This window comes from Hemitrygon akajei, chromosome 3 (genome assembly GCF_048418815.1).
Source record: "Hemitrygon akajei chromosome 3, sHemAka1.3, whole genome shotgun sequence".
NCBI classification, from domain to species: domain Eukaryota; kingdom Metazoa; phylum Chordata; class Chondrichthyes; order Myliobatiformes; family Dasyatidae; genus Hemitrygon; species Hemitrygon akajei.
In genome coordinates this window covers 35,581,009-35,602,799 of record NC_133126.1, presented here as the reverse complement: position 1 = coordinate 35,602,799, position 21,791 = coordinate 35,581,009, and the positions used below count along the sequence as shown (strand labels likewise).

Below are 21,791 nucleotides of genomic sequence, written 5' to 3'. Positions count from 1 at the left end.
TGTCAAATTAGATTTAAAATTGGCTTTTTGGTAGGACACAAATAGTAAAGGTTGATGGAGGCTTTTCATGTAGAATATTGTTAAAAATAGGTTCTGCAAGTCTCAGTATTACGCCCTTGCTTCTTGCCACATAAACTAATGGCTGAGACACTAAACACCAGTCCAGAATGGAGACATTTGCAGGTCTCACAGAAATTGGTTTAGTGATTGACAGGGAGTAGTAAAGCTTTAGCCAGTGGGAAGATAAAGACGTCTACTTCGGCAGAAAACTTCATTTCATGTGTTAATTTGAATAGTCAAAATTATGCTTAATAGTAACGAAGCCTCAACACACTTTTACAATTACACTGGACAACAAAGATTTTGCTCCCTGAATACTTTTGGGTGTGCCTTATGGGTTGCTGAGCATGAAAATCACCACAAAATTTCCCTATCACCTACCACTCTTTTGAAATTGTTTATATTTGTTGATTCAATTCATAATTCAAGTCAATTAGAATGTTGCCCATAATGGATTCTTAAGGATAGGATCTACGAGCATTTGGAGAAGTACAGTCTACTCATGGATAGTCAACATGGCTTTGTGAAGGGAAGATCATGCCTCATGAGCCTGATTGAGTTTTTTGAAGAGGTAACAAAAGAAATTGATGAGGGTAGGGCAGTGGATGTGGTCTACATGGACTTTAGCAAAGCATTTGACAAGGTCCCTCATGAGAGACTCATCCAGAAAGTCATGACGCATGGGATAAGTGGAACTTTGGCTGTTTGGATAAAAAATTGGCTTAAAGGAAGAAAGCAGAGGGTAGTTGTGGAAGGAAAGTATTCTGCCTGGAGGTCAGTGACTAGTGGAGTGCCGCAGGGATCTGTTCTTGGACCCCTGCTATTTGTGATTTTTATAAATGACCTGGATGTAGAGGCAGAAGGATGGGTGAGTAAGTTTGCGGATGACATGAAGATTAGAGGAGTTGTGGATGGAGCTGTAGGTTGTCGAAAGTTACAAGAGGATATAGACAGGCTGCAGAGTTGGGCAGAAAAATGGCAGATGGAGTTCAATCCGGACAAGTGTGAGGTGATGCATTTTGGAAGGACAAACCAGAAGACTGAGTACAGGATTAATGGTCAGTTCCTTAAGAGTGTGGATGAACAAAGGGACCTTGGGGTTCAAATCCATACATCCCTCAAGGTCACTGCACAGGTTGATAGGGTAGTTAAGAAGGCCTATGGGATGCTAGGCTTCATAAGCAGGGGAATTGAGTTCAAGAGTAGAGAGGTCATGTTGCAACTCTACAAATCTCTGGTGAGACCGCACTTACAATTCTGGTCACATTATAGGAAGGATGTGGAAGCTATGGAGAGGGTGCAGAGGAGATTTACCAGGATGTTGCCTGGTTTGGAGAACAAGTCATATGAAGCAAGGTTAGCAGAGCTGGGACTTTACTCTTTGGAGCATAGAAGAATGAGAGGGGACTTGATAGAGGTCTACAAGATTATGAGAGGCATAGATAGGGTGGATAGTCAGTACCTGTTTCCCAGGGCACCAATAGCAAACACCAGAGGACATATGTACAAGATTAAGGGAGGGAAGTTTAGGGGAGACATCAGGGTTAAGTTTTTTACACAGAGGGTTGTGAGTGCCTGGAATGACTTGCCAGGGATGGTGGTGGAGGCTAAACCATTAGGGGTATTTAAGAGCCTCTTGGACAGGCACATGGATGAAAGAAAAATGGAGGGTTATGGGGTAGTGTGGGTTTAGTACTTTTTTTAAAGGATTATATGGATTAGCACAACATGGAGGGCTGAAGGGCCTGTACTGTGCTGTAGTGTTCTATGGTTCTATGGTAAGCTGAAAAGGTTTTTATTTTGTCCAGGCATGCTTAGGCAAGGTGCTGCATGGCTGGACAGGTTCAGAAAGGCTGTAAAGGCATCACACACACCATTTTATGCATTGCATTTATGTGTATATTAGTTTGTGATCATGTTGATGTGCATTGCTCTACCTGCATAGCATATGGTGTGTATTCATAATAATAAAGTCATTGTATTTTCAGGAGTATTTGTGATAGCAAAATGTCTCACCAATGTTGCTATAGCCGCAATATTTTCTGCTATACTTATGGTGTTTATACACTTAAATGTCAAAGATGGAGTACAACTCCTTTTATTAAGAAAGCCTATGACCTCTACTTTGGGAGTAAAATTGGCGACCAAGACAAAGCCTGGAGTCCTCACATTTGTTGTGCAACATTGCTGTCAATCTTAGAATTTGGCTCAGAGGTACTCGGAAGTCAATTCCATTCACTGTATCAATTATATGGTGAGACCAGACAGATCATGTGTTAGACTGCTACATCTGTCTGACCAGTGTGCCTGGCAAATCCAGTAAAAACAAGAACTCTATTGAATACCCCAAACTCCCTTCAGCCATGAGACCTATGCTGCATGATGATAGTCTTCCAGTACCAAAGCCAGCAGAGAAGATGCCATGATGCATGATCCATGAATGGAAAACAACACTGAAACTGATACAGATTTTGAACCCTTATGCCAAGTGAGCCTCATCTGATTACTCAATCTGAGTTAAATGACCTAGTCAGACTTGGGTATGTCAAAGCCAAAAGCAGAATTACTGGGTTCAGGACTTCAAGGATGGATTCTGCTGTCATCAAGCACAAAAGTTTCCTTGAAGGATTTCGATATTTGAGACAGATGTTTCCCAGAATAACTGATGCCAAGATTAAGGAAGGCAATATTGTGAGACTGGAGAAAATCTCATGAAGGCATTCAAGGATGTTGTTGAAAATCTTCTGGCAACTACACAGCACCAAACTACAAGAAGCTGGTTGACAACATGCTTCAAGCATACAAAACCATGAAGTGCAACATGTCACTAAAGATTAATTTTCTGCATTCCCACTTAGACTTCTTCCTGCAAATCTTGGCACTGTCAGTGATGAGCATGGTGAAAGGTTTCATCAGGTCATTGCGGACATGGAGGGAGTATCAGGGCAAATGGAATCCATCAATTCTGGCTGATTATTGTTGGACACTTAAGCAGGAGGCCTCAGACACGAGTACAAATGAAAATTATCAACAAAACATGTTTAGCTTAGTTGAACAATTGCTAAGCGTCAGCACTGTTATGCAATTAAATACATTATATTCAATAAAAGTTAGCTTCATATTTCTCCAAATCTCTATGTAATACAAGTAGCCTGAGTTATATTTGTGTTCAGATTCAAGCAGTCCATCATAAGCATAAAAAGTCTCTGAGGAAGCAATACTTTTGAGAAAAAATTTGCTGTCCAGTGAGCAATATTTGAAGAGATCATCAACAACTTGAGGAGGCAGTTAAGAGTCCACCATCATGGTAGGTCACGGGGTCACATATGTCAGAATGAGTATAGATTACTGCCTCCTTCCCTGAAGGAAATTAGTGATGTCATTTATATTCCATGACTGCCCATTGTTTCATGGTTACAAATTCTAAGTCAACCCTCTTCTTAATATTTCCAGATTTTAGACAATTGGAACTGCAGGATAGTGAACAATGTTTGATTTTCTTATCTGGATTTAAATCCTTCATTCATTCTTGCTAGAGCATTTGAGTTGCAAGTTTTCATATAATCCCTCCCATCATAACAATGGACTCATTAACGGTGCACATAATTATTGTGGTATTTACTACTTAGCTAGTATTTCACTATGATTGTTTTGTTATTGTCTCTGGAATAAAAAAGTGAGCACACGGGAAAATAGCATACTTGACCACTGCTATTTTCCCTTCTGCAATGCATACAAAGCGCTCCTCTGTCCGCCATTTGGAAAGTCGGATCACTCCTCCATCTTGCTTCTGCTGAGGCAGAAGCTGAAACAAGAAGCGGCCATAGTTAAAACCGTGCACTGTTGGTCTGACCAATCAGTCTCCATGCTACAGGACTGCTTTGATGACATCAACTATAATGTCTTTTGTGATGTGGATGTCTCCGTGTTCACAGATGGGATCACAAGTTTCATCCTGAAGTGTATCGAGGATGTTGTCCCCCAAAAATCGGTCAGTGTCAACCCAAACCAGGAAACCTGGATCAGTAATTCCATGTGAGCAGCACTTACCATTGCAAGATAGAGCTTATAGTGCCGGTAACTAACAGGAACTCAAGAAATGCAGCTACGATCTATGCAAAGTCGACAAGGCAGCAAAATGACAATGTAAGGACGAGATTCAGACACAACTTTCCACCAATGACACACGCAGCACATGGCAAGGTCTGCACACCATCACAGACTTCAAAGCTAAGCATAGTGGTGCTATCTGGGGCATACTGGGGCAGCAGTCTGAGGGTAGCAGACACCAACAGAATCAACAAACTCATTCGTAAAGCCAGTGATGTTGTGGGGGTGGAACTGGACTCTCTGATGTTGGTGCCTGAAAAGAGGATGCTGTCCAAGTTGCATGCCATCTTGGACAATGTCTCCCATCCACTCCATAATGTACTGGTTAGGCACAGGAGTACATTCAGCCAGAGATTCATTCCACCGAGATGCAACACTGAGCGTTACAGAAAGTCATTCCTGCCTGTGGCCATCAAACTTTACAACTCCTCCCTCAGAGTGTCGGACACCCTGAGCCAATAGGCTGGTCCTGGACTTATTTCCACTTGGAATGACTTACTTATTATTATTTAATTATTTATGGTTTTATATTGCTATATTTCTACACTATTCTTGGTTGGTGCAACTGTAATGAAACCCAATTTCCCTCGGGATCAATAAAGTATGTCTGTCTGTCTGTCTGTCTATCAACATTGCTACCTCTCTCCCAGAGAAGTTAAATCATTTTTACGCTCAGTTTGATATCGCCAATACTGAACTCCCGAGGACAGCCGCTGAAGCGACCTGCACCTTGGTCAACTCTAAGGCTGAAGTATGCAGGTGTTTCCAACGAGTGGACACTCACAAGGCTGCGGGACTGGACAACATCCCAGGGCGAGTACTCAGAATGTGTGCAGCTTAACTGGCAAGTGTGTTTACAGACAGTGTAGAGAGCCCTTCTGCTTCAAAACATCCACCATTGACCCTGTACCTAAAAAGACCATGTCTGAATGACTGATGTCCTGTCGCACTCAACTCAATAATAAGCAAATGTTTTGAGAGGCTAGTCAAGGACATTTGCAGCATGTTACCTACAATTCACCTACCCACACAACCGATTGACAGATGACACAACAGCCACAGCTCTACACACAGTACTTACACTTCTGGAGAAGAAGGATGTTTACGTGAGAATGCTGTTCTTGGACTACAGTTCAGCATTCAACATTGTAATTCCCTCCAGGCTTGACAAGAAGCTCAGAGACTTTGGCCTTCACCCTGTTCAGTGCAGCTGTATCCTGGACTTCCTGTCATATTGCTGGCAGGTGGTAAGAGTGGGTTCTCTCACCTTTGCCCCTTTGACCCTCAACACAGGTGCCCCTGAGGGCTGTGTCCTAAAGTCTGTCCTTTACTCTCTGTATACGCTGACTGTGTCACCACCCACAGCTCCAATCTGTTAATTAAATTTGCTGATGACACTACACTGATTGGCCTAATCTCAAATAATAATGAAGCAGCCTACACAGAAGAAGTCATCACCCTGACACAGTGGTGTCAAGAAAACAACCTTTCCCTCAACATCACGAAACCAAAGGAACCGGTTGTGGACTACAGGAGGAATGGAGACAGGCTAACCCCTATTGACATCAATAGATTTAGGGTTGAGAGGGTGAACAGCTTTAAGTTCCTTGGTATCTCATGTGGTCTGTTCATCCTGGCTGTTTGGTGAAAAAAGCACGACAGCACCTCTTTCACCTCAGACGGCTGGAGAAGTTTGGTATGGGTCCCCAAATCCTAAGGACTTTCTACAGAGGCACAATTGAGAGCATACTGACTGGTTGCATCATTGCCTGATATGGGAACAGTACCTCCTTCAATCGCAGGACTCTGCAGAGAGTGGTGCAGACAGCCCAGCATATCTGTAGATGTGAACTTCCCACTCTTCAGGACATTTACAGAGACAGGTGCGTAAGAAGGGCCCAAAGGATCACTGTGGACTCAAGTCACCCCACCATCTGGGAAACGGTGCTGCAGCATAAAAAGCCAGGACCGACAGGACAGTTTCTTCCACCAGGCCATCAGACTGATTAATTCATGCTGATACAACTGTCTTTCTATGCTATATTGACCATCTTGTTGTACAAATTACTATAAATTTGCTGCACAAATCCCTCTCTCACCTAGATGGGGTCAGTGGTGCTGTGAGGATTACATTCCTGGACTTCTCTAGTGCCTTTAACACCATCCAGCCTAAGATCTTAAGGCACAAACTAACGGAGATGGGAGTAGACTCTCACATGGTGGATTGGATAGTGGACTACTTGACAGATAGACCTCAGTATGTGCGGTTGGGAGACTGTAGGTCTGACACGGTGGTCAGCAGCACAGGAGCGCCGCAGGGGACCGTGCTCTCTCCGGTCCTGTTCACCCTGTACACATCAGACTTCCAATATAACTCGGAGTCCTGCCATGTGCAGAAGTTCGCTGACGACACGGCCATAGTGGGGTGTGTCAGGAATGGACAGGAGGAGGAGTATAGGAAACTGATACAGGACTTTGTGATATGGTGCAACTCAAACTACCTGCATCTCAATATCACCAAGACCAAGGAGATGGTGGTGGACTTTAGGAGATCTAGGCCTCATATGGAGCCAGTGATCATTAATGGAGAATGTGTGGAGCAGGTTAAGACCTACAAGTATCTGGGAGTACAGTTAGACGAGAAGCTAGACTGGACTGCCAACACAGATGCCTTGTGCAGGAAGGCACAGAGTCGACTGTACTTCCTTAGAAGGTTGGCGTCATTCAATGTCTGTAGTGAGATGCTGAAGATGTTCTATAGGTCAGTTGTGGAGAGCGCCCTCTTCTTTGTGGTGGCGTGTTGGGGAGGCAGCATTAAGAAGAGGGACGCCTCACGTCTTAATAAGCTGGTAAGGAAGGCGGGCTCTGTCGTGGGCAAAGTACTGGAGAGTATAACATCGGTAGCTGAGCGAAGGGCACTGAGTAGGCTAAGGTCAATTATGGAAAACCCTGAACATCCTCTACATAGCACCATCCAGAGACAGAGAAGCAGTTTCAGCGACAGGTTGCTATCGATGCAATGCTCCTCAGACAGGATGAAGAGGTCAATACTCCCCAATGCCATTAGGCTTTACAATTCAACCGCCAGGAGTAAGATATGTTAAAGTGCCGGGGTTGATTGTATTTAATGTATTTAAGTAAACTACTTAAGAACTTTTTAAAAGCTATTATTAATGCTTTTTGAGAGAGTGATTTAGAGGCATATCATATTTTTACTGAGTTAAGTATTGTATGTAAGTAGTTTTGCTACAACAAGTGTATGGGGCAATGGAAAAAATGTTGAATTTCCCCATGGGGATGAATAAAGTATCTATCTATCTATCTATCTATCTATCTATCTATCTAAATTGTACATTGTACATTTAGGCAAAGACATAACATAAACATTTTTACTCCTTGTGTGTATGTGAAGAATGTAAGAAATAAAGTCAATATTTCATCAGATATTAACATCAGACTTGAACCATAAGCATTTGTTTTATTTCAATATGAAAAAATTCTTACACTTTAATGTTCTCTATGGCATGTGTACTTATCTTCTGCATTCGATTAATTTCATCATCAAGCTGGCTACTTTTCACTTGTAAGTCATCAATTTGTTGTCGCTTTTTTAATATGTTTTCTGAATATACTAGAAAAAACACAAAATAGAAACTCAAAGTTTGTTCATATCGTTTACTAATTTGGTCTGAAGTACAACAGAATCTGTTTTATCTTATAATGCTTAAATAAAATCATTTCAGTTGCATAGAACCAAAGTTAGTATCTTCAAAATTTATGAATTTATGTTTCAGTGCCAATTTGCAGATGTACTTAGCTTACACTTATTAGATGAGTGATTTTACTTCACTCATTGATTGGATGAGTGTTAAGGTTGTAGGTGTTGAAGAATTTTTAATAAAAACATTCTTTAACTTTTTTTCTTTGATATACAGTAGTTACCATCATTTCATAATATCCAGCATTTTATTTTTTGATTAATTACCTGGGTCTTTATTTCCACATTACTAAAGTCAATTCTGTAAAATTTAGAATAATCCCTTGTTCATTGACAATGCTCAGGTAATAATAAAAAACAAAAAAAAATAACAGTTTTCTACTTTGGCATTAGGTTCCAAATTATGCCAGCATTAGAAAATGTTATAAATGTCATTCACAAGTTGCTAAACAAGGTAATTTCCATATTTGGAACTTTGCTCAGCAAGAGACCAAAGCATTACAATGGATTTAGAGCTTTTGGTTGGAAAAATACATCACCCAGAAGGTTAGAATGCTCCCCATACACTTGTTGAGCAAAGTTTCTTACTTAGATCCTTAAATCAGATAAGTTATCTTTACAGTCGTTTTTATTTGTATTGGCATTTGCAGAAATAAAACTTACTCTGAATCTGTTCCTTAATTCCTTTTTGCCGTTCTGAACTCTGATTCACCTGAAATACTGCCAAATTAACATAATGAATGATTTAAATACTAAGAATCAAAAGATTCAAATATGAGTAGCATACTTTAAAATCAGTGGAAGAGTATTATTCTGCTTCCTTTTATGGTAGCACATTTTCCTCAGGTCAGAATATTATGAGATTGTAACCTACTCCACCACAAAAATCTTGCCCAACATTCCAACAGTGAAGGTATACTGCAATGGCAGCACTGCCTTTTGAATAAGACTTTAGACAGGTTCTTTCTGGAATGGATGTAAAAAGAGCAGGTGGCAGTAATCTGACGAGAGCAGAGAAGTTATCACCAGTATCCTTGCAAATATTTATCTGTCAATCCACATTACTAAAAGGCAGATTATTTATTATGGTATGGTAATAACACCTGCCATATACAAACTGGTTACAACTTTTTCTACATAAGAACAGTAATCAGCTTCAAAAGTTCTTCACTGGGTGCCCTAAGAGAAGCATGTAAGGCATCAGTTGAATACTCTTACCTAGTTTCAGTAAAATCTTATCCAGGGTTGATAGCTTATTGGTATTATCCATCTTCCCTGAAGGGCATAAGAAAAACAAGTTGACAACCTGAAAATATTTGGGTGCCACAGTAGCATAGTGGTTAGTGCAATTCTATTACAGCTCACGGTGTCAAGAGTTTGGAGTAACTTCCAATGTCATCAGTAAGAAATCTCTACGTTCTCCCTGTGGGATGCGTGAGGTTTTCTCTGGGTGCTTCAGTTTCCTCTCACAGTCCAAAGACGTACCAGTTAGTGGGTTAATTGGTCATTGTAAATTGTCCCATGATTAGGCTAGAGTTAAATCTGTGGTTGCTGAGTGGCACAGCTCACAGAGCCAGAAGGGCCCATTCCTTGCTGAATCCCAATAAACAAAATGCTGGAATTGGTCAGCAGGTAAAACATCCACTATGGAATCAAAGAGTTAATATTTCAGATTGATAATCCTGCATCAGAACTTAATGAACCACAGTGTGAAGCAAGTTAACTATGAATGTATTATTTGGAAATTTTATTTGAATGTGATATGAATGAAGAGCAGTCCAAAAGCAAAATACTGCCAATGGTGGAAGGCAGGAATAAAACAGAAAGTGCTTGAACTATTCCACAGATTGCACATGTATTCAGGTCAATAGCCTTTTATTAGACAGATGAAAGTTAGAAATGAAACAAGTTTTAAGTTGCAGAGAAAGGTGAAGATAACAGTTGGAACAAAATAGGGTGGTGTCCAAGTCTGATGAAACAACTAACTGTGCAAAAAGGTAGTAAAGTTGTACTTGGAGGAGCTAAAAAGTAGGAGAAGCTAAATCTGCAATGAGACTAAAGACCAAATGTTGATTTAGGAATGGAAAGACTAGTTGTCTGACACCTTTGAATTCATCATTCAACAGTGTCATTTGCAAAGTTGGAAGATGGAGTGCTGTTCTTTGAGCTCATCCGGTATCTTGTTCAGAGGCAAAGGTTAGAGTGAAAGTACCAAGGAGACCCTCTATTGGTCGGGGTCAACCATGGGATGTACACGCAAGCCAGGGCAGTACAATCCGTAGAGCAACTGCTGCTCATGCAACGGGCTCCCCTCTCTGTACAGCTGATGAATCCAAAGGAACAGCAGAGGCCTACACAATTTGGCAGCAGCGCTGTCACAGGAGTTACAAGTCAGTGTTGAACTTAAGGTAGGACTTTTTTAGGGTCTCCAGCTCCAGATTTTATGTCGAGATTTATTCCCGAAGTTTTCCTCATGAGTTGGTATAGCCGCAAGACAGCGGAGGTTGGAGATCAATTTTCCTTCTCCAAGGTAAGCTGCCAACCATGGCTGACGAGCCCATCTGTCTGAAGTAGTTACTGTTTCAGATTTCCCCAAAGGAGATCCCATCATGAACACCAAATATATTTAATCAGAAGTACAAGTTCGGCTTTACCTGAAGGAACGTTTGAATCCATGGTTGGTGGGAAGTACAATTCTTACATTCTGTGTGGTTGCATAGGAAGTGGGAGGTATTGGTGGAAATGAAAGACCAGACTACTCCGATTGCAAATTGCAGAGAAGTCTGATAGACACCGTACTAAATGGTGACTTATGGGGATAACCAAATGAACGACGAGCGCAGTCCAGTGTAAAATGGGAACCTAGACAAAGTTATCTTTGATCTCGACAGAAGGTTAAGTGAGTGAAAGCAGTAAATGACAAACTATGTCAAGATGCCTGTTCATTATGGTGCAAGAGAAATCGCACATAAGAAACTTAAGTGCGATCTCCAACGCAATTCAGAGTAAAGTTTTGCAATAAACAATGAAGCTTAAATTAAGAAAACCATAGGGAGGGTCATAGCTGCCCGAAGATCCATCAAACTACACATCGGTAACCTATAGTACCGCAGGACAGGCGATCCTTCGTCGATCTGCGGTCCTTCCAGGTAACACGCCCGCCGCTCGACGCAAGGGAACCTTCTCGATCACGCGGCGCCTGACGGCGGATGGGGTCGCGCGGGGTGCGCGTGCGCATTTGGCGGCCGGCTTCCCTGAGGTTGCCGCGAGCGTCGCGTCGCGAGCTGCGATTCAAACCCGACTGCGCCGGCCGCGTGAGGCCCCGCCCCACTCCTGCTTCTGCTCTGGGAGCGGAGGAAGGTTGTCCCTCCCCTCCACATGGAGTTGGGGGGTCCTCATGGAGTCGAGACAGTCGTGCATCGCGGACCAAAGCATCCTCTCTGCGAGTCCGAGTTGCTCGCGTTTGACCCATAGCCTTCCAAGTTCTTTCTTTCCATGTACCTATGCCTCTTAAATGTTGTATCAGCCTCGACCACTTGCCTTGGCAGCTTAGTCTAGATAGTCGTTACCCTCTGAAAGTTTACTTATCTGGTCTCTTAAATCTCTTCCCTTATGTATGTGTGGGGAAATGCTATGACCATCGAGCTTAACCATCCCCCTCATTTTATATATTTCTCTGAGGTCCCTCCTCATACTCTTGTGCTCCAGCCAACCTCTCACTGTAACACAGAACCTTTACAGTCCAGACAGGAAGTGTTCTGCAGTTTCTCCAGCTTGACGATGCTGTTACTATAACATGGTGACCAAAGCTGTACACGGTCTCACAAAAGGACTTGTATACCTGCAGCATAATGTCACTACTCCTAAACTTAGTGCCCTGGCTGATGAAGGTCAGAAGGCTAAATGATTTTTTCACCATCCTGTCTACTTGCACAATGTTTTTCAGTGAACAGTGCACTTGTACTGCCAAGTTCCCCTGTTCCACAACACTCATTACTGCCTTTCACAGTGTAGATCCACCCCTGAAGCTGCAAGGCATCGGATCACAACACCCTACAGAGGACAGTAAAAACCTCTGTGAGGGTCATCATGTCTCCCTCATGATTTTATATTTGTATGCTAATATTATGGATGATACCTATCAGGCTAATATCAGTTTAAAAATAGGGGCCTAAGTGGCTATGATCAGTGGTATTATTGTCAAAACGGCTTATCCTAGGCTTTAGTGCAGAGATTAGACAAAGCGATTAGATGAGTCAGTGCAGATGGAGGAAAAGGTGAAAGATAGCAGTACTTAATGTTAGTGCCTTCTTTCTATTTTGGTACCTATGGAATAAAAGACCAAGTTCATTCTCACAGACCCGATCTCATCCTAGGGAATGAGGATCAGTAGTTGCTGGAAGTGTCTGTGGAGGAACACGTGGGGGAGAAAAAACAACCATAGTTTAGTGAGTTTTGATATAGCCATGGGGAAAAAAAATCGTCCTAGAGTTAAGATCTTAAAGTGGTGGAGGACTGATTTTAACAAAGTATGTTAGGACCCAGTGACTACATATTGGGAGCAGCCAATTAGGGGAGAGAAACAACACCTGATAAGTGGTCGGTATTTAAAGGCAGATTAGTAAGAGTTCAGAGTACATAAGGTTCCAGCCACCATGCTACGGGGAAGATGTGGAAGTAGTAGAAAGAGTGTAGAAGCGATTCACCAGATTGGAGCTTGGATTGATCATTGGTTATTGGTTTATTATTGAAATGTGTACCGAAATACAGTGAAAAACTTAGTGTGTACATGCCATTCATACAGATCATATCAAAACATAAACACATCAAGGTGGCATAAAGGCAAAAGCATGACAGAATGCAGTGTTATAGTTACAAAAATAAGTGTAGTTCAGGTAACAATATCCATATTGAAGAAGACTGTGATGCAAAGAGCTCATCTTTACTGTACAAGAGGTCCATTCAAGAGTCTTGAATAAAAGCTGTCTTTCAGCCTGGTGGTGTGTGTTTTCAAGTTTTTCTATCTTCTGCCCAGTGGAAGGGAGGAGAATATCTAGGGTGGGAGGGTTTTTTGCCGAGACAGAAGGGAGTGTAGATATAGGAGGGAAGATTGATTTTCGTCATGTGCCTTGTTAAATATTTAAAGGTCAGCTTTATTTGCCACATGTAGATTGAAACATACAATGAAATGCACCGATTGCATCAACAACCAACACAATCTGAGGATATGCTTGGGGCAAATGATGTCATGCTTCCGGCTCCAGCATGGCACGTCCACAGCATGCTAACCGTAACTCTAACCCCACATCCTTGTAATGTGGGAGGAAACGGGGGGAACTGGAGGAAATCCACACAGTCATGGGGAGAGTGTACTAACTCCTTACAGGCAGCAGTGGGAATTGAACACTGATCAGTGGTCACCTCCTTCCTCACCTCCATTCAGGGCCCGAAACAGCCCTTCCAGGTGAGGTAACACTTTGCCTGCAAATCTGCTGGGGTTGTCCATTGTGTCCATTGCTCCCGATGCAGCCTCCTCTATATTAGTGAGACCCATTGTAAGTTGTGGGACCACTTCATCAAGCACCTCTATACCATTCGCCACAAGCAGGACTTCCCGGTGGCCAAACATTTCAATTCCAATTCCCAATCCAATTCTAATGTGTTGATCCATGACTTCCTCTTGAGGCCACCCTTAGACTGGAGGAGCAACACCTTATTCTGTCTGGGTAGCCTTCAACCTGATGGCATGAACCATATAATCATATAACAATTATAGCACGGAAACAGGCCATTTCGGCCCTTCTAGTCCGTGCCAATGCTTACACTCACCTAGTCCCACTGGCCTGCACTCAGCCCATAACCCTCCATTCCTTTCCTGTCCTTATACCTAGTCAATTTTACTTTAAATGACAATACCGAACCTGCCTCTACCACTTCTACTGGAAGCTCATTCCACACAGCTACCACTCTCTGAGTAAAGAAATTCCCCCTCATGTTACCCTTAAACTTTTGCCCCCTAACTCTCAAATCATGTCCTCTTGTTTGAATCTCTCCTACTCTCAATGGAAAAAGCCTATCCACGTCAACTCAATCTATCCCCCTCATTATTTTAAATACCTCTATCAAGTCTCCCCTCAACCTTCTACGCTCCAAAGAATAAAGACCTAACTTGTTCAGCCTTTCCCTGTAACTTAGGTGCTGAAACCCAGGTAACATTCTAGTAAATCTCCTCTGTACCCTCTCTATTCTGTTGATATCTTTCCTATAATTCGGTGACCAGAACTGTACACAATACTCCAAATTCAGCCTTACCAATGCCTTGTACAATTTTAACATTACATCCCAACTCCTATACTCAATGCTCTGATTTATAAAGGCCAGCATACCAAAAGCTTTCTTCACCACCCTATCCACATGAGATTCCACCTTCAGGGAAATATGCACCATCAAATGGTGAACATCAAACATCACTATGAACATCAAATTCTCCTTCTGGTAAAAAAAAAATCCCCCCCCCCCCCCCGCTTTCCTCTATTTCCCATTCTGAGCTTTTACTTCTACTCACCTGCCTATTATTTCTCCCTGGGTTCCCTCCCACTTACTTTTCTCCTGTGGTCCACTGTCCTTTCCTGTCAGATTCTTTCTTCTCCAGCCCTTGACCTTTCCCAACCACCTGGCTTCACCTTTCACCTTCTAGCTAGCCTCTTTCCTCTCCCCCCCCCCCCACCCTTTTTATTTCTAACATCTTCCCCCTTCCTTCTCAGTCCTGAAGAAGGGTCGCGGCCTGAAGCATAAATTGTTTATTCTTTTCCCTAGATGCTGCATGCCCTGCTGAGTTCCTCCAGTGTTTTGTGTGTGTTCCTTTGGATTTCTAGCATCGGCAGACTTTCTCATGTTTCCGATCAGTGATGGCTGGCAGTGTAAAGCATTGCACTAACCACTACACTACCATGCCGCACTATGTTTAATGGGGAGAAATATAAAAGAGATATGAGGGACAAGGTCTGCACACAGATGAATATTTGGAATAAAGTTTCAAAGGAAGTGGTAGAGACAGATACAATTACAATTTGAACAGGTACCAGCATAGGAAAGGAGGAGGGAGATATGGACCTAATGCATGCAAATGGGAGTATGTAGACAGGCATTATATTATAGGCAACATGGATGCATTGAACTAAAAGGCCCATTTCTACGTTGTACAACTCTATGCCTCTAAATTGAAACACTCTGTGTTGGTGCACTAATACTAGAGCTTACATGGTCACCAAACAATTAAATTGCAGACCATTTTAAAAATAAAAATGCAAAAATGGTCTGAATTATCATATGAGGTTTGCAATCTATTGCAGTTCTGTACTGGACCCAGTCTCCACTGACCAATATTCAGGAATGCAATGCTTCCCAGGAGATGCAGTTGACACCAGATTTCATATATAGGTTATATCCTTATAATGCTAGAATATCAATATTGCCCTTCAGCCAAAGGTGAGCAACATTTTCCTTTTCATTTTCCATCAAGTTCTGTACACCACGTAAGATGTGTTTTCTAGCCCCAAGAACAAAGGTTCTTTGTTCTCTGTGTAAAAAGAAATTCTGCAATTCTGGCAAATGTGGATGCAGAAGTCTGCATTTTGTTCTTTCTCTTTCCAGTCCAATAAGTGCATCTAGATATAGAAAAAGAAAGAAATTTAAAGTAGACTGCTTAAGACCTGCATCACCAACCATGATCTTGGTGCTTCACTGATGTCGACTGACATGTTTTATGTTGCTGCTTTGAAATTTAGTGCAATCCACGCTGAAGAAATCACAGTACTGGTCCTCTACAGCAAAAGCAGGCCATTATGGCAGGGTCAAGGCCTGCTAATATATTACCGTAATTATCTGCAGGTGGGTGGTGCTTTCATGGAACCATCAAAGTAAAGGTAAGACATTTTATTTTGCAGGAAGGGCACAAACACTGATGCCAAAATACACTTCCTACCCACAACACATTGCACTTTCTAGCTAAATATTTATTATTCTACATGACTCTTTCAGTTTTATGACTTTCGTATTCCATGGTTTCACCTATTCTTTCTTGTTGCCACGATTTGTTAGTTTTATTGTGCAGGGGAGGAGTTTGGGGAGGGTTGATGTTCTTGTTGTCGCTCAGCATGCTTTGTTAGTGTTTTTCTGTAAAAAGGGTTGATGCTCTTGCTGCCCTTTAATGCGTTTTGTTAGTTTTTTGTGCGTGGAGGGGGTTTGGGGTTAATGTTCTTGTTGCCGTTTGGCACGTTTTGTTAGTTTTTTTGTGCAGAGGTGGTGGATTTGGGGGTTGATTATTGTGTTGCCGTTATTTTTGTGCAGGGGTGGTGGGCTTGATGTTTTGCTTTGAGAACTTTCCATGGTTCTTTGTTTCAGTCTATCTGGAGAAGATGAATCTCAGAGTTCAATACTGCATACATACCTTGATAATAAAGAAACCTTTGAACCTTTGATACAGGTTGATTTAGAAGGTAAAATTCTGAATTGTTTTTGATAACTATTGCTTCAAATCTCAGCTGAATTCACCATGATTTTATCTGGAATTACAAAATACAATACAAAATCATCCATGCTTAGACTTCAGTCTGTTACTCTTGCATAGAACATATTTGTTCAATGAAAAAATTGTAAAGCCCAGGCAGGTCACTACCTAGGCTGAAAGGAGAGAAAAAAGAGAAATACTCTGCTCTTGTTTTTATAATTTATATTTGTGATGAAAATTGATGACACAGTTGTGACGTTTATCGGAATAGTTTGAAAATGTATTTTTGTTAAACAAATATAAACACTTTTTTATTAATAATCAGGAAATATAGCATTTAGAAAGATTTTAATTTGGAGCAAAATGTACTGTATTCCAGTTCCAAAATACGTACCATACCTACATAAAAAGACATAGACATTTCTATTCATGTCTCAGAGTTTTTTGACTTTATAATCAAGGATTCCAAGCTTTTTTTTAGATAATTCTGGGGAAAATAAAACAATTATGTTGATATCAGAGTAATTACTTCTATTTTCCTCTTGAGTAAATATTTTAGAGTATGTAATTATAGTATAAACTGTTGCAGTTACATTTCTACATGTACTGCTCCATAATCCATGCTTGAAAAAGTTGGATTTCCAAATTCATATAGCATAAAAATTAAGTACTAATTACATCATGGTTGCATTTCCCAGAAGCTAGGATTGCAAAATGCTCTGTTTATCATTTCATTTTCACATGAAATATTTCAGTATGTCAAGAAAGAGTGCAAACCATAAAGTATAGATTACTAGTAAAACTATATAGTTTTCTAAGCGGCATTATCACCACACCAAAAAAGCATTATGTGTAAGTTTAAACATACAAAACTAATGCAATGTACAGAAAAATATAAACATACTACTAATCATATGCTTAAATGATAAGACTAAACCAGTAACTTAGTTTTCTAATTACGCTAAGATAACCATGGGATTAATTTCAAGCTGCCCTGTAATTAATATATTACAGCTACAATTTGATGATATAAGACTCTTTCTGAGATAGCAGGAAGCATTGAAGCTCAATATTTTTATCTCAGTAATAGAAGTACTCTGTGTGAAATATTTAGGCAGTTACAGGAATGACATTTTTAAAGATGTTTTTGAAACTTGATTGTAAATGTCTTTGGAGTAGTTCATATGGTGTGCATCAGTTGGTAATGGTGGCTGTCTCTTAATCTTAAAGATCAGGTGAAACATCTTTAAAAAATGAGATGATTGATATACTTTCCATGATATTAGAGGCTGTAGATTGCAATATTGAAATAGATTGTGAGATACAAAACTATGTAAATTAAAAATGTTATTCCAAGCAATATTTATATTTGATCATATTTGAGTCACTATTAGCAGGAGTAAACCACCAGGTTGTAAAAATGCCTCTATGTTCAGATAAAAATGTAGAAAGGTTTGATAAAAGGTAATGGCAGTTATCTCAATTGTTTTCTCCTTTACTTAAGCATGCAAAAAATCTTGGGCACACTACCCTTTGATCCACAGTTTGTGCACCAGATCTATAGGCAGCTAGGTAACAGGCAGTGGCCTGTGGATGGCATATGCTATTGCACCTGCAGTATAATGTCACATTTCCAGCCCTACACAGTTAGTGAAGATTTTTAAATGCATTATTAGTTAAGCTATAGGTGAAAATTGCTCTTGGTTTTAAAGGATCATAAAATTTGGAGTAGAGTGACTGTATTTCTTGCCTGAATTTATTATTAATCAGATATTAAGATACAGATCTCCATGTGGGGAACCTTCTGTATGACTTTACGTCAACTATATGTTCATGAAAATGCCCGTCAGATGGGTCAAGCTGTACTGCTGGTAGTAATATTTTAGTGTAAAGCATTAACTATTGGTTTTAAAGTAAATTATTGGGAAGATTTCATTTGTGTGATGGGTTGCCAACTTTTATGCTAAAATATATTAACAAATTACATATTCCTATAAGATGATATGCAGGTAAAACCAGGTAGAAGCTACCTCAGATTATTTCATGGGTATTATAAAATCTGCTCTCTTCTTCTTGTAAGTCCTAATAGAAGGTGATGTTTTCCTAATCTAATTATTTGGCTGACAAAAACATAAAAAAGGTGTTAATTTTGAGAATTTGAATCAAGTTTTAAAAGATCTCAAAGGAAGAACAACAACAAAATTGACAATGATGCAGTTGGATTGTTGTAACCACACGGCTTAGTTAACTGATACCCTTTAAAGAATTTGTTCTAATTAGCTCTGGCATACATATAACTCTAATTAAATATCTCTTAGCTGCTACCTAAAATAGCACACAAGAAATTTAGTTGTTAGAGCAGATAAATATGAGCAAGAAATGTTGGAGTTACCAATGATACTCATATACTGAGATTGAATACAAACAATGTAATCTATATGGACTATTGATGATTAGAAACATTATTGCCATCTCTGGCAAAGTCCTGGGTATTTTCCATTGTATTAACATTGCATTTGTCACTAGAGTAAAAACTTCTATCCTACCACACTAATGTGTAAAATAATTAATTCTTTATAAAATGGGGAATATCAAAAACATTGTTGGCATTCTAGGAAAATCCACATGCATAAATAAGTTATTTATCCCCATGAGGTTGGAGCTACAGCAATCAATGCACATTTCCACACAAATCAATAAAGTATTGTGTGTTCTATCTATTAATAACTTACCTCGTTGCTATGTTATTAATAGATAGAGCAGAATCTTCATAAGTTAACTTTTGAGGTTAACTGCTAGATGCAAAATTTAGAGTGTAATAAATTATGTGTATGCGTTTGAACCATTTTCCTCTACCACACTGAAACAATGCAGTTCTTTACCACGGCACTTAATACGCATAAAGTATACTGATCCACGTAGATTTCACAAACTATCAAGTTATGTATTCCAAATCTATTGAGAAGAAAGAAGCGCATAATATATAGAACGCTGCCTTGTATGTTACAGAGCAGAGCGCCATTCAGATTTCCTCTGAAGCGTTATCAATCAAAAATAACAGCATTCTGCCCCACATTGAGAAGTGTTAACATTATAAATACATGTTTTCATTAAATAATCGCCTTGTGCTTATTTTATAATTACGCGGTACGATTGATAGCTATATGTACAGGTGAACGACCATGGACTCAGTGGTTTCGAATAACTAGACCAGAAAGATTATATCTATTCAACTGTGGTCACTTGAATATAAATGATGTACTATATCATTTACGTGTCTTTAACTAATCCTTACCTTAAATGCATTCAGCTAATCAAATGAGCATTGGACACATATCAACGTGCCCCTTTCAGTTCAGCAATTTGGAATATCTGTGTTCTCGCAAAAATAAACGTTTATGTTGGGTTGCTGTGTCGCTACAAGCTTTCTGGCATAATCTGGCCCGCACTCGCACGTATTATAGTTTATGAAATAGATGCCTTGTGACAAGTTTACATAGAGAGCGTTTTATTTGCTTGGTTGATACTGCCGTCGTTGCAAATCTCAAGATAATATAAACAATGCAAAGAAGTGGAACGCCATTTACTAGCGCAGATTGGTTCAGTAATATTAGCACATCTCAATATAATAATCTATGCTTGGAAAGATTACAGATTGCCTATTGTATTTCCGAGCAAATCTAAGATGAATGACAAGTGCAAATAATATTTATCATATACATCCCTTGATAGATATAAAATATTTTGTCAGAGTTACACGATTCAAGATAATATCGCAATTTAATTGGGTCGGGCCTTCAATAAATCATTGCGGCTTACTTCTAAATAGCATTAGAAGCGGTGTGGCATAGATCGACATAACCCCATTGAACTAATTGCAATGAAAATCTTACAGAAGACAAATGCATAAACTATTTTTGCTACCATACCAGATTCAATGTAGAAAAATGTTTGCTTGTCAAGTGGTAACGAAATGAGGAAGAGGAAGTGATTGTATAATTATCGGGACTGGGTATTTTTAATCGAAAGAACGTGAGAGCGCGGGCCATAAATATCCTTTGTTGAATCCATCATTCTGAATGCAATGCCATTTCACCATTTCGGCATGTTAGTTAACTCTAGATGCGTTATTTTTCAACTATGGCTCCATTAAAATTATGAGCGTTTGTTCCAACTGAATCAGCTGTTGTCAGACGAGGCTTCGGGTGTCCATGCGCCAACGATGCATATTGGTTTATACTGCAGCATAATGCACAGAGGGCATTCCCAAACCTCTTGGAATTCACTCGAAATAGCTGCAATGGATATCTTTAAAAGTCAACTGCGTAGAAATGTTAAAATAATATAGATGCGCGTTAAAATGGTTCTTAATTTCAATGAGACAGTTGTCTAAATGCGAAAGCGACCAATTCTGATTGAAGGCAACAAAATTTTTCTATTCCCGCTTCCACTCGGAATTTTGGAAGCTGTGGCGAAGATTATTTTGAACGGTTTACACCATTTTGAGATTTTTTAAAAACCTTTTTATTATTAAAGGCCAAGGCATTTAAAGGAAGGTGTATCTTTAGAGATACGCAAGGACAGGAACGGTTCAAAATACATCAGATCATTTTAAATAGGCTATAAAACCATCGGATTTTTTCCACACCGTGGATATGAACATCATTGAGCATGTATTACTTTGAACTTAATTCTTTATCTTTAAGAAAATGATATATTAAGTTTTCGAAATTACAGTATATAATTAATTACACTAATGCGGGCAATAAGTTAAATGAGATAATATTTAGCCTGCCAGTTTGATGAAAATGTCCCAGTATGCTTAATCCTAAATGCTTTTTGAGATGTTTTGGAATACTTGGTAACAACTGTACATATGGATAATGCCAATGACATGGAAACTAAAGAATTGACCAATTCGCCGTATTATTTCACACCTTTGGATTTTGCGCAATACGTATTATTACAAGTAGAAAGCAAATATACTTACTGAACAAAGACTGTTGAGTTGAATTTTGCCACGTGAATTAATATTTCAAACTGGTCCACTTACAAATTTTCAATCTAAGCGATATGTGAATCTTACATCCAGAATCGACTGTATTGTGTTTTACGAATGGCTTTATATCAAGTTCCTTTCCCTTTTACCCGTGGAAATGTTTTTGTTTTATCCGTACCATTAATTTTTCATTACTTGTTTTTGTTAGGTTTATCAAATATAGAAACGAAAGTCAGCATGCTTGCTTTTTCAAGAAAAGCACTGTTTATTTGGAGGTGGTAAAATTCTGACTCTTACTTCTGGTTGATTGGCAAACTTGACAGTGATTGACAGGCAGCCATGGCAACCAGGCACTGAATCTGCCAAGTCCAATAGAAAATCAGATGTGGGCTGAA

General features: G+C 39.9%; 1 protein-coding gene across 1 annotated transcript in view; it reads right to left on the bottom strand.

Annotated features, from left to right (window-relative positions):
- LOC140724855 (protein SIX6OS1) overlaps nucleotides 1-21,681 on the bottom strand; it is a 71,468-nt gene extending 49,787 nt beyond the window's left edge. The window contains exons 1-5 of the mRNA XM_073039547.1: nucleotides 21,388-21,681; nucleotides 16,338-16,452; nucleotides 9,107-9,163; nucleotides 8,552-8,608; nucleotides 7,675-7,801 (exon numbers count right to left, since the gene is read on the bottom strand). Coding sequence (XP_072895648.1) covers nucleotides 7,675-7,801; nucleotides 8,552-8,608; nucleotides 9,107-9,158 — 236 coding nt within the window. The 5' untranslated portion in view covers nucleotides 9,159-9,163; nucleotides 16,338-16,452; nucleotides 21,388-21,681. The remainder of the gene's footprint in view (nucleotides 1-7,674; nucleotides 7,802-8,551; nucleotides 8,609-9,106; nucleotides 9,164-16,337; nucleotides 16,453-21,387) is intronic.
- Nucleotides 21,682-21,791: the final 110 nt, after the last annotated feature.